This window comes from Erpetoichthys calabaricus, chromosome 17 (assembly GCF_900747795.2).
Source record: "Erpetoichthys calabaricus chromosome 17, fErpCal1.3, whole genome shotgun sequence".
Taxonomy (NCBI): Eukaryota; Metazoa; Chordata; class Cladistia; order Polypteriformes; family Polypteridae; genus Erpetoichthys; species Erpetoichthys calabaricus.
The window spans coordinates 25,627,213-25,645,227 of NC_041410.2; the positions used below are offsets into that span (position 1 = coordinate 25,627,213).

Below are 18,015 nucleotides of genomic sequence, written 5' to 3' on the forward strand. Positions count from 1 at the left end.
CTATGCTTTTGGGACTCCTGAGTCATGACAATAGGTTAGGGTTTTGACTTATTAAAGGTTTTAGGTTTTGTCTTTCATCCCTTTTGCATTGTTTTTCGTTTTGTTTAAGCAGTTCTGTTTGAAATCCATTTACCTTCATTTTTAAATTGCTTTTCAAGCTGTCCTTGTTGAATTTAGGGTATTTTCACCTGTTTCTGTTAATTTTATTACAGTCTCTGTGCTTTGAAGAGGAGCTAGTTTAATAAGGAAAGGACCAGGAGATGGATGCAAAACAGAAACCAAAAAGTCAGGCTGATGTTTGTAGCCAGAAAGACTAACAAATTCATTGATCATTAATCGTTGCAGAGACCAAAAGCCCTAATTACTTCTGTATCATTCATCACACTCCAAAATGTAATCCTAATTTCAAAATCACAAATTTTTTATTTTTTGTTGAAGAATTTTAAGTTATAAAAATCAGAAACTAGAGAAAGCATTCATTGCTCATTTTGGTATTTATCCACAATCTTGGACAATGAGAATCTGCCACTTGCACTTGTTTTATAATACTTGTTCCTTTCTTGAAAGTGTTTATTTGATATGTGGACTTTAGTCTTCACACATTATACATTTAATGTCAAAATTTTGTCATTAGTAATATAACATGAAAAAGTTTCTGTTTTAGGTATGTGTTCAACATTTCTTGCATTTCTCGCATTTCCTGTCATCCTACATTTACCCAGATCATTGTAGACATGGACCACACATGAAATGCATGTGTTCCAAAACAAATAACAATATATTATTTACCCTAAATAATTCCTGGCACCTCACACCCAGATAAACAGACTTGAGCTGGGTGAACTTTTTGACCGACTTGAGCTGTAGCGGTGGGGTGAATGGGATAGCAGACTGCTTGCTGCTTGTGCTGATCGACACATTTTCAAAACAAAAGATGCTAATGGAGAGGTGCGAAGGAATTTAAGGTGGCCTGGGATTACAACTTTTTTCGTAGGCTTCAGGGAGTGTTAACAATGCCATGATAGAGACATCACAGATTGTGACATCTGAGACAATGCTTCCAATGCTGAGACAAAGCATTGGATTACCACATCATGGTTAACAAAACCACAAAAGATTGGCTTTTTGGAAAACAAAATGGTGGAGTAGGATCAATAAAAATATAATGTCAATACTCCAAAAACTAAACTGAAAGTGAAAAAGAAGCTCATATGTAAATTCAGTACATTTCCAAACCCCCAGAAATGCAGATTAATACCGGAAATGTATGGACTTATTCATAAAATACAATGGCAACCTTGCAAAATTATAACATTTTCATTGTGGAGTGGTCAGACCTATAATTGGAAAACCGGCCCTAGGTGCTTTAATCGCCGTCTTTTCAGCATCTGGGGGCTAATTAAACTCTGCTCAGCCACTACATCTTTGCCGTGTCATTATCTTAAGAGTGTCTTCTTCGGCTAATTTTCAAGTTCTTTTTGGTTTACTTTGTCATATTTTAACCTTTTCCTTTTGAATCTTGATTTTTATATTTCTTTAGAGTTGTTGTTTTCTCACTTTGAATGTTTGGATTTTGAAATGTACTTTGTGTTTTAGTATTTTCTTTTGATATTTACTGTTTCTTAATTCTGTATTTTGGTTATGTACTGTATTTGAATTCCTTTTGGTAACCATTACTATAATTTAAATATTAAATTGAATAATTAAACATTTTATTTGTGTGGCCAGAGTTGTTACCAGTTCCTTTCCTTTTTGGCATTTTTGGGCATTTACTAATAAGACTGAAATGACTTGCCCTCTTTCAAATGAAAGTCATCAAGGAACTATTATTTCCATGATGCAACAGACATCCACAACTAAGCACATCCTTCTGTGCCTCTGCCCCTTCCTCAGTATTTTTCCTCTCACCCTCCAACATACATGTATTTCCCCACACTAAAAATATGGCAATATGGTTTTATTTTAATTTTTTCATTTTGTTCCGTCTAGTATAAATAATTAGTGACATAGTGGGCAGTGCCTGTTTATGAAACGGTTGCTATGACATGAGAGATCACAATAGAGGTTGAGCTACACAAACAGATGATTGCGAGTTGAGTGCATATGTGGAAAGAACAAAAGAGAGAAAGAGGCATGAGAGCGGCAAACCAGAAGAGAACAGGAAATAAAGAACAAAAAGACTACACAGGAAGACACTCACAGATTGTACTAAGCTCTGCAGCTTCCCAGACTGCACTTTTTTTTATCATTTTGAAATCAGAAATAAACTGAGCTGTGCATAAGTCATATGTGGCTTATTGGGGTGCAACACATACTTACTGAAAATCTATCCAAGAAAAAAAATGAACAAAGACTGCTAACATAACAGTGATGATCCTTTGCTTCATAGGGTGTTAATAGCGGTAGGAGCTCGGGAGACGCAGATAGAGATATTTTCACTTATTGCTCGTTTGTTTGTGGTTATTGTTCTGACTGTGTTTTTTGTTGTTTGAGGCACTGTGGCTCAGTGGGTAGCAGATTGTCCACTTCTGAGAATTTATATCTACTAAAGGCATTTCACCAGCTCCATCAGCTTTACAGTTTGTTACAGAAAAAAAAAAACTTGCAAGACATCTTTCTAAATGTAGACGTTGCTTCCAGGCTTTACCTGACATTGCCTGCTACAAAAGCAAGTGAATAGTGATCTTTCTTCAAGGTCAAGCTAGTGAAGAATAGACTCACCCATAGGAAAATATTACTGCTCAAAGGTTGCTCATTGATGGCTCACATGACCTGAAAGAGATTCTCATTTATATTTCATTTAAGAATCAAGTTTGTCACACACAGATGTTTCTTCTAAAATTCCTTTGGAGAAATAGCTTTAAACAAAAAGGAGACATGAGATAAAACTGAGGTAAAATGAGTCAAAATTGAGGATTTGATCTGAAAAGTGTGTTATAATTTGTGAAATCTCTTTCTAGTTCTATTTTAATCTCTTTGAAAACTTCAGATTTTTTTTTACTTATTATTAGACTGACACCTTTATCAAAGATGACATTTGAGACACAATTAGTTACATTTCTTTTGTTTTTCCAATTGAAGCACAGGCAGATGAAGTGACTTGGTGTCAGTAGTGGGATTTGAATCCACAAACTCATGGCCTAAAGTCCAAAGTCTTAATCACTATGCCACACTGCCTGCCTTTTTTTGTAGAATGAGTATAACCTAACTGGGGCAGAGCAATATAAATTAGAACAACTAGCAGTATCATTCAGAAGTAAGGACTACAGTTTTGTAATCATAGTAAAGTGTTTTATTGTCACAAACAACTTCAAAATTCACCAAATATATAATTTATATATTCACCAAATAAGACGCTACTTGGAAAATCTTAGCCTATCATGAATTTCCTGAAATCTCTTCTGAAACTCCAGATGAGACACCTCTGAAGCTACCTTTTTATCAAGATAAAAATCTATGAAGCATAAGACAAAAGAACATGTCTCCATTTTTTTCTAATCTCATTGTTGTTCAGGAGGAACCAAAAACATACTAAGGAGATCTCTTTTTTGGTTTTTCATTCCAATGAGAGATCCGCAATGGGGCAGGAAAAACTGAATCCTTGGACTCTCACATCAATTAAAAGTGTTTTGGTTCGGAAACTGGATTTTAGTGAACTGATTGATGACTTTGCTGAAAAGAAATCCAGAAAAGGAGAATTTTGCAAAGCAAGTATTTGTCTGTGTTAATATATAGAATGGCCAATGCAGCATTTGATATTCCTGCTTTTGTTGGCATTTAAAGTAGGGTTATATAGATGACTTCTCAAACCTTGGGTTGTGATGGTTACTTGTCCTCTGTGCCGCAATGGCTAATTAAATATATAGGCTATGATACAGTATAGTTTGTCTCTCAAATTATCAGACTTAGTGCATATTTTCTCTGTTCTTCAGATCTTTGCCATTCATTTTAAAGCTAAAACTCTGTAGTACTCATTTACGTTATGTTGTGTGACTCTGAGGCCTAGATATTGACATGTATAGCACTCTTAGCATTTTTTGTAGATTATACACCAAAAATGTCTCTAACCCAAGGGGTCCCCCATTTTGTGTAATCCAGCTCTGACAGTACATGTTAGGATAAAAGGCCTTTTGTGAGTGGGTAGGGGTCTGTGCATCAGACGACCTTGTGATGAACTGTTGCCCAATTAGTACGGCTGCTCCAACACCCAGAAATAGTGAGCTTGATGAATGGACTTTTATAAACATGGTAATAACTTTAAAAAGTGGAATCGTCTTAAACTTTATCTGAATAAATGCTGAATTTCTAAGGAATGAAACGTGGCCAGGTTGATTTAATAAATTTTCCAAAAGCTGTTGTCATGGGAATATTTTAAGAAGGAAATACAGTATATGGTGCACTTTATGATTAGCCCTCACATCATGTTCAGTTGTATGTTATGGGATTTCACATGAAAGGCATTATAAATTTCTTTTAACTAAACTGAGAGAAAAAAAAAAGAAATTTCACCACATCCTTGGGAAAGACTCTCTATTGAAGATAAATTATTGTATATTGAATGATTGCTTATTAAAGGTCACCGGTCTTAAAAGCTATAGACTTTGGGTGAAATGTCTCCAAAAACACTGACAAAAACAAGTATGTGGAGGAGACCTGCAAAAGCATCAGTGTTTTATACAGTAGGGACGAGTCAGACATCAGAGTAAGGGGGAGGGTAACACTGAGAGGAGGTCATGGGCGTTAACTGTCAGTGTGAGGAGGAAGTCAGCCAGGCAAGAGGTAGTAGCAAAGCCAGGAGTTCAGACAGCGTGAGGGCAAGCAGAAAGAACTGGACCTGAAGGACAACATGACTTCCACATGGACTAGCCGGAAGGTAAGGCTCTGAACTTCAGCTGCACATTTATAAATTCAAGCCTAGAAAGTTGAGTTGGTGGAGCAAATGTGCGTGAAGCTGGAGACAGCATGTGCTCTTTCACGTGGCTATTGGTAAGATACTAAAAAAAGTGACAACGGTGAAGGGGAAACTCAGTTCTACTAAATATACAAGTAGATAGATAGATAGGAAAGGCACAATATCATAAATAGATACATTGTAAGGTACTATATAATAGATTTATAAATAGGAAAGGCACAATATTATAAATAAATAGATATGTATATAAGGCACTATATAACAGACAGACAGACAGATAGATATTCTTTATTGCCCGGTTTACTTCCAAGCATGGAGGTTTACACCGACCTTCTTTCTTGCAGGTTTTCACTTGATTTTTGTGATATTTATAGTTCTTTTGCCAGCTCCTCATTTTCAGTCCTACTAAAGCTGAAGCCAGATGTTTGCTTCTGGGGCATGTGTGGATTACAGGGCAGACCAGTGAAGATCCTGAGATGCTTCTTAGCTGAATTTTGGAGGCCTACTTGCAGTTTTTATTTCAATAAATTTGCAAAAAATCCTATAACGTTGTTTTTGCTTTCTCATTCTGAGGGAAAAAGTTAGTTTAAATGATTATAGCACCAAGCTGCAACATAACAGAATATGAAAATAGTGACAAGGTCTGAATACTTTCTGTAGGCACTGTACATATGTATCTGCTCTGAAAGTAACAGCATAAAATAAATAAAAGAAGCAATTAAACTTAAAGGATAGATAGACATTAAAGCCACTAGATAACTGACAGATTGTCATTGGACTACAAGGCCTGACAAATGTAAAAAAAAAAATAATAATGACGTCAAAACACATATTTCCAATTGTCTTAGAAATTTTAAATTATTAAAGCATTTCCTCTGTCATTAAAAGATTTTAATCTTTTCAGCTGAAGCAAATGGAGATTAAGAGTGGACATGACTGAAGTGTTTAAAATTATGAAAGGAATGAGTACAGTGGATCACGGCTGTTACTTTAAAATGAGTTCAACAAGAACGCAGGGGCACAGCTGGAAACTTGTTAAGGGTAAATTTTGCACACATGTTAAGAGGTTTTTCTTTGTGCAGAAAGCTATAGACCCATGGAATAAGATACCAAAATAGTGTGGTAGACAGTAGGAGCATAGAGACCTTCAAAACTCAACTTGATGTTATTTTGGAGAATACTGAGGACAGGACTCGTGCGCTTTCCTGGGCTGAAATGGCTTGTTCTTGTCAACATTTTCTAATGTTCGGCTTCATTAAAAATAATTATAAAATTCAAATAAGCAAGTTAAAGAGTTAAAGGTTCATATGGTCCTAGGGTCATAATCTACATTTGCTGATTTTCAAAAAATTTACTAACTTACAGAGTGCTGGAATGAAATAAAACTCCCAATGACTCTCTGCTTAGGATTCACTTTAATGAAAACCTGCATCTGATGTTGCCTCAAAGATGAGAATTTCTTACTTTAAAAGTGAAACTCAAGTTAGTAGCATTTCTTTTTCTAGAAAGTCTAATCAGTACAAGACAAACTTTTAATCTGCCAGTCCATCTGTGGCTGAGCCACCTAGTGTGGCTGCCTTTATCTTTGCCAGGCTGCCTCCCTTCTCTACCATCACTCTTAATGAGATTACCATACAGCGTTTTTTTTTTCTTCTTTATAGAAAAGGTACTTTATGTTCTGATCTAACTTTTATTAACATAAACCCAAATCAAACAAAAACAAATGACAGCAACAGCTTTAAGAAATAAAAGTAAAAGAGAACCTAACCCCCCTGGCACCCAGCCCCTCCAACTCCTACCTGGTGAAATGAAACACTAGCAATGATAAAGCAGAGCCCAGGCAACCACAAGAGAGCGGACAGCAGCCCACCACCAAACTGTCAAAAAGGAAAGGGGATGAGTAAGGGGGGCATAGGAAGTTTGCATTTTTTCCCTTGATGTTTTAGTGTTTTCTCAAATGCAAATGATCTTAGGCTCACCAAATCCGAATGAGAGCGAAAATGAAAAAATGACTGGCCATCAAGAAAAAACATGTATTATTAAAAAGCTTCTTTGAATAACATTTTAGAAATGTGTCCATAAATTTTCTCGACTTCAGTATAATAATTTTATTTTAACACTTATGTGTGCCTCACTACCTTGAATCACTTTAAGAGGGTCTGACCACGGAGAGATGGGGACACATATGTGTATAATGTGTAGGCTTTGAAGGTGCCAGCCATAACTAGCAATGTATTTCTGGTAACATGTGGCCCACCGTTACCACAAGCAAACTACAACTCTGTTGCTGTTCTTCTTGTAGGGTGGTTTTGTCTGAGTGCAGGAAATGTTGACATTTTCAAGCAGGAAATGATACAAAGACTCATTTTCTTTTCCTCCACTATCATAACTCAGTCTTTAGGCATTTAGCTTCTTGTAACGTTTGCGTAGAAATTCATAAAGCTATGAATTCTTTCAAAATGATGAGCCTGGCCTTTTCTTACTTGAGACCTGTTTAAACATTTTAAAATATTAATTTGTATTCATACTCTTTTGATACATCTAATCATTTTCCTGATCTTCTTCAGTCCTGTGGAGTGAGTGAGTTTGTATGTTCTCCTCGGGCTTGTGTGGTTTTGTCAAAAAACTCCAACCAAAGATTTGCTGTCAGATCTGTCGGTCAGGGAGTGTGTGCTTATTGAGTCCAGAAAACAGGTGGATAAATCTGGAATGCTTCTGGTCTCCTGTCCACTGCTCTTCACACTAATGTCTTCATTTCCTTTTCACAGAATTCTCTCCATTTTTTGCTGATCTGTGCAGCCATGATGATATCAGTGAAAGGTGAGATATTCCGTAGCTTCGGGCCCTTAAGTAAACTGACACTGGATTTAACAAGAAGGCAGTAGAGAATTATTGAATAAACCTACAGAACCAAACTGTGGAGAATATGGCTTTAGAGTCTCTTAAATTGTGTCCTTTTTCAACATACTGTATCTTGTTTTACAGGAACTCATAAAAGCCTAGATACAGTAACATATATATTCTATACAATACCTTTTAAATAATACAAAGAGAACACAATATGTGTTTCCCCCTGATTGTGGCTCATCAGGTGTACACACCTTTGCTTCCCCTTATGGGGATCAAACCTTGGACATCAGCGTTGTGCCATTGCAGCTGACTGAACAATTGGAGTATTACATCAATAAGTCTGATCACAATTCAATTACTAAAATATATACAGGGCTATTCAAAATGAAAGAGCAGATTTCAAAAATTTATTTCACACAAATTGTATAAGACAGAAACACGTTCCACACATCACTAGATAGAGGAAAGTTCAAAGTTTAAAAATTCAACTTCATGAAGAGATGAATGACTTCATTTTCATGCAAGATGGTGCCCCGCCTCATTTCCACTTGGAGGTCCGGTGTTACCTAAACGACACCATTCCAGGATGATGGATTGGAAAAGGTGGACAACAAGATCTTGCTTATCGTCTATGGCCTCCCAGGTCTCCAGACCTTACCTGTGATTTTTGTCTATGGGGTACATTAAAGAAAGTGTTTGTTCCACCTACTGTATGCCCGCTAATCTTCAAGATTTGCGACATTGAATTGAGGAAGTTGTGAATTCAGTAACTAGGGACCAGTTGACTCGTGTGTGGCAAGAAATGGTCTATCGTTTTGAGGTTTGTCACGCTACACATGGTGCTCATGTTGAGTGCATGCAACCTCAAGGACCATAGGACCAAACTTTGAACTTGATATGCGGAATGCGTTTCTGTCTTATACAGTTTGTTTCAAATACATTTTTGAAATCTACTCTTTCATTTGTGTATATTCTTAGGAACACTATACCAATACTGGGTAGGGCCTCCTTTCTCTCTCAGAACAGCCCAAGTTGTTCATGGCATGCATTCCAAAAGGTTCATTTCAGATTCTGCTCCATTTGTTAGTTTCACAATTAGGCTGCAAATCTGCATCCCAAATGTGTTCTGTTGGATTCAGATCTAGTGACTGGGAAGGCCGCTGAAGAACACTGAACTCATTGCCAGTTTGGGATGATTTTTATTTTGTGACATTGTGCATGCAGAAGGTAGCTGTTAGAAGAGAAGTAAATTCTGGCCATGAAGAGATATGCACATGGTCAGCAGCCATGGTCAATGTGTTCAAAGAAAACATTCCCCACAGTATTACACGATCACCACCAGACTGTACTATGGACACAACTCAGATTGGCTGCAAGGATTCATATTGTTGGTACCCAATTCTGACCATACCATCTGTGTGCATCAGCAGAAATCAAGATTTATCTGACCAGACTTCAACTGTGCAGTTTTGGTGAACCTGTACAGCCTCAGCTTGGCTGACAGAAGTGGAATCTGCTATGGTCTTTCGCTAATGTTGCCCATCTGTCACAGGTGTTGTACATTTTGAGATGCTTTTCTGCTCACCACAGTTGTTCAGAGTGGTTAGTTATCTGAGTTACGGTAGGCTTCTTGTCAGCTTGAAGCAGCCTGGCCATTCTCCTCTGACCTCAGTCATTAATAAGGCACAGAAGTGGCATTCATGGTATGTTTTTTTTTTTTTTCTGAGCCTAAAGACTGTTGTATATAAAAATGCCAGGAGATCAGTACTTGCAGAATCACTCGAACCAGCCAATTTGGCACCATCTGATACCAGCAATCATATTTTTTCACCGTTCTGATGCTTGTTGTGAAAATTAACTGAAGTTTCTGACCCGTATCTGCATGATTGCATACATTGCACTGCTGCCACATGATTGGTTGACTAGATAATTGCATGGATAAGCACGTGTACAGGTGTCCCTAATAATTTTCTCAGTGAGTGTATATTATACTAAATATAAAACTTAACCAGTGTGGAACGAGCCCCGGACACACACAGATAGACACGGTAAATTCATCAACACACGTTTATTTACAGTTCTATTTACAAATGTCAATAAATGCACACACAACAAACCCCCAAGACCTCCCCAAAGTCCAGGTCTCTCACACTCTCTACCTTTCTTCTCTTCAGGTCACCTCTACCAAGCTCAGTCCTTCTCCTCACCCGACTCCAGCCCTCAATGAAGGGAGGCGGCCCCTTTTATTATCCCCCGGATGTGCTCCAGGTGTGCTCCGGCAATCTTCCACCGACACGCCCCAGTGTGGCGGAAGTGCCGGCTGTATCCCCGGAAGCACTCCGGGTGTCCCTGCTCCTCTTCCCCTCAGCACTTCCTGGTGTGGCGGAAGTGCTGAGGTCCAGGGCTGCCAAGGCATCCAGGCGCCCCCTGGCGGTGACCACGGGCCCCTACAGGGTTGAGTTTCAAAGCTCTGCACCCGTGGCCCCCAAAGCAACCAGGGTGGTCGCCCCCTCATGGTCTGGAGGAGGCGTGAGCCCTCCTCTGGTCCTCTTGGGCATCCCAGCTGGGTACTACCCCCAGCCACGTGCCACACCAGATATGTCATTCTCTAACTTGACCAATCCATTTCAAGATTTTGAAGTAGAAGAATATCTTGGTAACACTGGATGGGGTTGGATGTGTGTGTTCAGTTTTCATATATGTTTGCCAAATTTAAATTTTTCATAAATCTTTAACCTCTGGGTCCTATGGTTTTCCTCCATCATCACCAAAGATGTGCTGGCCAGTTTAACTGTCAGTTTGGGGGTGAGTGAGCGAACAGGTGTGCACTGCAATGGACTATCTCACCATCCAGGTCTGTTTCTTGCCTTTCTCTGGTTCTATGCCCCTGATTTGGACTAAACAGTTTGGAGAATGTTGTGTTGTGCTTTATTTTTCTGTAAACATATAAAACTAAACTGTGCTGTTCTCAATTTATGTATATAACACTGATTTACCTGTTCTCTACTTTCAGACAGTTCCAGTCAAACAGAAAATTCAACTTCCACAACTACAGTCACTGTTGTGGGTATGTGTCATCTTCAGCTTCTGGCTTCTTTCACGAATAGATCAATAGGAAATGAATTTCTGCAGTTGGGTTAGATTAGAAAAACTATTAATACGTTGGAGAAATTCAGGAGCAAAAACATAAAAACAAGAATACAGACTCACAAGACAAAAATACAGCAAATCAATCAATCAATCAATCAATCAATCAATCAATCAGTAAACTTAACAAGTACATTGGGTGGAAGCATTGAACGTCCTAATGGCAGTGGGCTGAAAAGACCTTCAGAACCTTTTCTTAACACACGGTGGTGGAATGAGCCTGTGGCTAAAAATGCTCCAAGAGAGTGCCTTCTGGTGAGGATGGAGGGGATTTTTCACAATTGGCATACAATTTTGCCATCATCCTCTTATTTCCACAGCAGCTTCCAATGTGTCCAAGGTTCACTTTATGATGGAGCAGGCTTTCCCGATAAGTTTCTTCAGCCATTGTGCTTCTTTTCAGCTGAGGTTGCTCCCACAGGAGACTGCAGCATAGAACACCACACTGGCTACTGTGGACTGGTAGAACATTTCCAGCAGCTTGCTGCACACTTCAAAAGACTTGAGTCTCCTTAGCAAGTACAGTCTGCTCTGGTCCTGCTTGTCCACACCACTGTGTTGTCAGACCAGTCCAGTTTGTTGTTCATGTGAACCCTCAGGTACTTGTAGCTCTGCATCATTTCCAGGCCCTCCCTTTTAATGGTGGCTGGTCTCAGAGGCTTCTTGGTACACCAAAAGTCCAACACCAGTTCTGTTGTGTTGTTAATATTGAGTTGCAGGTTGTTGTCCTTGCACCACATGTCGAAGTGCTCCAAAAGCTTTTTTACTCTGAATTATCTCCATTTATTAGAGCATTCTATGATGGACGAGTAATCTGAAAATTTCTTTAGATGGCAAGCACTGGTATCATGCTGGAAGTCTGTTGTGTAGAGAGTAAACAGGAAGGGAGGAAGAACAATTCTCTGAGGTGCTTCATTATTACATACCACCATTTCTGACACACAGTCCCTCAGTATCACAAACTGCTTGCCTTGGTCAGGATGTCTATGATCCAGGAGATTGTGGGAACATTAAGATTCAAACCCTTGAGCTTTTTCCCCAGTTGATAAGGCAGAATGGTGTTACAGACTCTGGAAAAGTCAAAGAACCTTATCCAAACTGTGGTTTCGGCTTTGTCTATGTGGGATTAGGCTCTGTGGAGCATGTAGATCAGAGCATCCTCCATACCTACAAAATATGTGTTTGATAGGCAGACTGCAGAGGATCCAGCTGTTCTGAAGCCAGGGGTCGTAGCTGTTTTCAGACCAGCTTCCCAAAGGCCTTCATGATGTGTGAAGTAAGAGCAACTGGTCTGAAGTCCTTGGGATCACTGGAATGTCCTTTCTTTGTAATTGGATTTATGTATTTTTTATAAGCTGAAAAATCTGTAGGGATTTTAGAAATCTTCCAAATTTTGAAAACACAGAATAGAAAAAATAGACTAAAGTTGAAGATCAAAGGCAACTCACTTTACTCAAAAAACAAACTCAGTATCATAACTCCATGTGCAGAAAGACACTCAACATTTGGTCAGGCATTTTAAGTAATACAGTAGGAACAGAATTTTTGGACAGGCCGGTAAGATGTCTTCTGAAAGAAGGAATAGATAACACTTTCATGGTGAAAAGCTACACCCTGATTAACACCAGGAATAACACATAAAAACCAAAAGTAAACATAAAGGATGGATGAATGTAGGAAGAATATAAAGTGGTGAAGTAAAACAAAGAAACAAGATCACTGACTGCCTTCTCTCTGTACACCTAATAGGAAGAATTCCATTAGCAGGCCCTTTCTTGCCTCCCATCTCTCTTTTTTGACCCTGGTGTATTTCTCAGTCAGGAACACATTAGTAATTAGTAAATATATTTATTTTTAATGCTTGTTTATTTTTTGTCATTATATTGGTGACATTATTTTCAGTGTCTGATTTTCATGGGCGCCACTTTTTTGGAGCTTCATGTCAATAGGATGCGCTGTGTGGTTTGCATGGTTTCATGCTCTATGCTACTATTATGAACACAAAAAGTGAAAACATGCTTAAAAGGGTTACATTAGTATATGTAGCACTGTAAATGAAAACAGACAAGAAAGAAAAATCAAAGGAATAGTCAGGGACTGGCTGCAGGTCAAATGCATAAAGGATCGAACAAAGCGAGATCACCAAGAGGTCCAAATGCTAAACCAAAGACCCAAATAACAAGCAAAGTTCCGTACCAGACTAGTAAAGTTTATGTCTGGGAAAAAATCTCCCACTCATTAAGTTTGAAGATTGTTTTTTGGTTCTGTACATAGGTTTGGATTCAGAGCGCTATGCGCCACCATCTTAAATAGGCAGGATGTGAAGACATCACGCTTAACATGACATCCGTTTCACATGGCAATGGCAATGGGTGGCATCTAATTGAAGGTGCTTGCTACTCTGAACACATGGAAAACAGCACCATGCTGATGTGAAATTTTATCCACATTAATAAAACAGAAAGAGTGAACAAAACTAACTCTGAAGGCCAACTAAAACAATAATGATGACACTGACATGGTCATACTATTAGTGTAGCCCATTACAATGAGTTTCCGATAAAACAATTAAACTTAATGTAACAACAAATCCGCCAACAATACATTAAGGGAGTCAGCATTTCAGATGTAGGTGGGCACTTTTGTCCCATTGATGCCATGGGTGACAGTGATCAAAACCTTGCACTGAGATGCAGTAAACAGTTATTTAATAAAATTTAGTTCTCTGATAGTTCTCAGGGAGAAGCTTTTCAGTAACCTGGAAGAGTGCATCTTAATAGAGCTATATGGCCTTCCAGAAGGCAGTAGAGTGAAAAGGTGGTGGCCTAGGTGAGATGGGTGCCTGATGATTTTTTTGGCCCAGTCATAAACATCGAGTTCTGTATATACCCTCTAGTGAAGATAACTAGGTGTTGGTAATTTTTTTGTGCTAAGTTGATGATGTACAAACTTTGAGTCACTCCCCCATCACCTCCTGCCGGTAACCATTATAATGGATGCTCCAAATAGACTGGCAAACTGACTGGGATTGAACAAGACCAATACAATGGAAGGATAAGGGAAGATGAGCACTGCTAAATATTTTCCAATGCACCAGGTGGCAGTCACACTTGGGTTAGAATTCCTACATGGACACTCACAGGGCATGCTGGGACCTGTAGTCCCATGAGGCAGCTCTGTTAGGTTCTGTGGGGACTTCCAGGGGGAGCTGAGGGGATTCATAATCCCTGCTTTGTGGGTCTTCTGATTGACCCGGAAGTACTTCCATTGGGCTATACCCTAGTAGCGGAAGTACTCCTAGGTCCAAGATAAAAAAGACCACTCAGCCTCATCCAGGTGAGCCAGAGTTAAGTGGATGAGGACAAAATGCTCTTAGAAGGAGTGGAGGAGAGTAGAAGAGAGAGAAGAAGAATTGTGTTGGGTTATGCGTCTTTTGAAAACTTTAGATACAGTATTTTATTTAAATAAAACTTTTACGTGTCTGTGAGGTTGTGTCTGAGGTTTGGGGTGTTGTAACGCCCCCTATGGCTATGGCTTAAAAAGCGCCTTTTTAGAATATTCATGATCTAATCACCATATAAATTTAGCCATGTTCCTGAATGACATCTGTACTTTAAACCGTGGGAGAACGCAGAGAACTAAACTTAAGTGAATGTTAACTTTAAGGTATTACTGACTGAAGTGCAGAAAGACAAAAACATTCTTTCTGCTGGTCTCTCAGATACAGGAAAAGGAAAGGACTAGAATGGGAGTAGCTGAGTGGCAAAAGCAATAGCAATGTGCCATTATGCAGTGCCCAGGCCATCTGACGTGTGTTGACCAACGAGGTGCTGCCAATTAATTGCACTGCCTGTCAGTGACTAAGATGTCATTTGCCTGCTTTTACCATCTCCAAATCATTTTGCTAAACTCCTGTTTAAATACCCACAATTAAAAACAATGCTAGTTTTCTCTTATCTACAACAAAAGGATCCAGCCATGTCCTGGCATAATGTTGTCCAGCATTCACAAGGTGCTGTGGTACCCGATGAACAAATCCGACAAACACAAAGAAAGAGGGATGTGGGGCAAGCATATAAGAGGAACAGAGGTATATGTTATAATATAGTTATAGTTCTCTAGATCACACAGCTTAGTCACTTGAAAGCTACACTTAAATAACCTTAAAATTAAAGAAAAATTTAACTATTATGTGTCTTATTTAATAAACTTAAACAATTTCATTTTTATCCTTGTCATTGACACAAAAATAATTGATTCAGGTTTTTAAAGTCTTGTGTCGAATGCAGCATGAATTAAAGCAGGCTGTATGCATAGAACAGCGGTATACCATACCATATCATTCTCCAACCCGCTGAATCCGAACACAGGGTCACGGGGGTTTGCCGGAGCCAATCTAATCCAACACAGGGCACAAGGCAGGAACCAATCCCCGGCAGGGTGCCAACCCACTGCAGGACACACACACCAAGCACACACTAGGGACAATCGAGGATCGCCAATGCACCTAATCTGCATGTCTTTGGACAGTGGGAGGAAACCGGAGCATCTGGAGGAAACCCGCACAGACACGGGGAGAACATGCAAACTCCACGCAGGGAGGACCCGGGAAGCAAACCCGGGGCTCCTTACTGCAAGGCAGCAGCGCTACCACTGTGCCACCGTGCCACCCAACAGCGGAATGTTGAGAACATTCTTATTGTAAAACAAAATAAAATCATTTTGTCAAATAATCTCAATCTTGCAATAAATACTAGCCTCTTTACATTTGATGTACAACATTCAAACATCTTTGACTTGCCATTGTGTTGATATCTTGGGGTCTGGGTCGTCCAGGCCTGTCTCAGGTGGCAGAGGCAGTCCATGTTTCTGCGCTAGGTTGTGCAATATTGAACAAGCCATCAGAATGAGGCAAACCTTTAAGAAGCTGTATAGAAATGTGTCGCCTGACGAGTCCAAGCACCATCATCTACCTTTTAATGAATTGATGGTCTGTTCTATCACTGACCATGTGGGGGAGTGCCTTTCAATATATCTCCTCGCTTGTGGTGTTTAAGGTTTGTGAGTGGTGAAAGGAGCAAGACTCTGAGGGTGTAGCACTATCACCTGAAGGAAAGATTGAACAACTTGTCTGTAATGTACAATCCTATCAATTAGGCCGTTTTACCAATAATCCAACCATCACACATAACATAGCCCTGAAGTCTGCTTCCCATACAGCTATTTGATAAAATAAAGAAATCGCGGGTTGGGCCACTTCGCAATAACGTTACTCAGACACATATGAGCATCAGATATTAGCTGTATGTAAGCCAAATTAAAAAACTTTCAGTTTACAAAAGCAAATACATTCTGTGACGGTGCCTTTATCACAAAGTATGTGCAGTAAATTGCTCAGATTACATCAGGAAAAACAGCAATTGCTGCAAACTGTCTTTTGATCACAGCTTGCTCACCCTGACTGTAAAATTGAATGTATCTGGGTGGCGACTTGTTATACCATCCAATGCAGATCACATGACATGGCTCAGAGATGACTGAGATTCCTGACTGGTCACCAGTCACCAAATACCCTGCACTTGTTAAAACCTGTAAAAGAACATAAATTGTGTCATTTCTACACTATGGTCTTTGTAATGTAGACACACAAATCCAACAGGACGACTCTAAATTAGATTCTAAGCCAATCATCTTCATGAGCCAAAACATCGTCATGATCCTGGAAAATTTGTTCCTTATGTAGCCTGCCAATTGGCAATAACCTTCAAAAGATCTAGATAGATAGATAGATAGATAGATAGATAGAGATGGGAAATTCACATTCTTCAGCAGCAGCATACTGATATACTAATGCTGCCATTGCCAGTTATGTTATACAACATGAGTCACACCCTTTTTAAAGATAAAATAAACAGGCCACATAAAAAGGCAATTGACATTATGCATATGCATTAGGTGTTATTACCAACATGGAAGCTAGCTGCGTCGATAGAACATGTCCATTAACTGTGATATAAATAGTTCAAGAACATCGGAATGTGACTGATATTTAGGCATAGAATTTTGTAATCAACTGTTTTTGTGCCTTTTTTTCTCTTCTTGATTCTTCTCCATTCTTTTTTCAGAAACCACTGCAACTTTAACATCAATAAGTGAACCATTATCTAGAGCAACAAGTTTGTGTCCAATGTGTCTATCCGTCTTAGCACTTTTAACACCTATCTCTCTATTTAGAGCCTTTCTCTTGTATCTGTTGTAAGGAAGGCTAACATGGTACTGACTGTGCCGCCTGAGGTAGACGCCTCTCCCATAATGAACCTCTCTACTAATGATCTACCACTTTTTCATTGGCCGGGGAAGTTGTTGCAAAATGCACCATGTGGCAGTGCTGCAACTCCTCTGTTTGCTTGATTCTAAAAATTTTCTTTTTTATATCTTTGTCTACTTTGCAGATATTCTGGATCCAGGAAAATCTCTAAATTACTCTCTTATGTCCATACTGTGTTGCTGCCTATTAGTAAAACTGTTAACCTGAGCTTTACTTTTAATGTTTAAAAGTAAAAAATATATAAAAATACTTAATAAGGAAAGAAAGAAAAAAGTATGTATAATTTCAAATGTAATATGTATTCTTAAATTGACCACTGGGTCTAGAAGTTACAACGGAGAACAGGCTAACATAACATGTTATGCAAGCAAAACTCATAAGCTATGGCCCAATAAGATACTGTGTATTGTATATATCGGTATTTGTAACATATATTGATATTTTTTAATAGTTCAGTTTTAAAGTAGGCAGAGTAGTTTGACATTTTTATAACATAATTTAATATTGTATATACTCGCATATAAGTCGGACTTGAAACCCGAAAAATCGATCATAAAATCAGACCTCGACTTATACACCCGTTCAAAAATACGACACTTATATATATATTTTTTTTACATCTTCTTGCCTCCTCCAATCTCGCACCAGTTTCTCAGACACATCGAATTTTGCTGCAGCAGCGCAGTTACCAATTTCTTTTGCCACTTCAACGACATTTAATTTAAAACCAGCTTCATATTTTCTTCTGATCAAACGCTCCATCGTAGATGAGGGATGC

At 38.9% G+C, this 18,015-nt stretch overlaps 1 protein-coding gene across 4 annotated transcripts in view; it reads left to right on the plus strand.

Annotated features, from left to right (window-relative positions):
• Window positions 1-4,709: 4,709 nt before the first annotated feature.
• Window positions 4,710-18,015, plus strand: part of fxyd5 (FXYD domain containing ion transport regulator 5) — a 51,711-nt gene continuing 38,405 nt past the window's right edge. For 3 of the 4 annotated variants that reach the window (XM_028822715.2, XM_028822718.2, XM_028822717.2), the window contains exons 1-3: window positions 4,710-4,873; window positions 7,681-7,732; window positions 10,776-10,829. In XM_028822715.2, the coding sequence (XP_028678548.1) occupies window positions 4,847-4,873; window positions 7,681-7,732; window positions 10,776-10,829 (133 nt within the window). In that variant the 5' untranslated portion in view covers window positions 4,710-4,846. The remainder of the gene's footprint in view (window positions 4,874-7,680; window positions 7,733-10,775; window positions 10,830-18,015) is intronic. The other variant, XM_028822720.2, reaches the window with a different exon arrangement.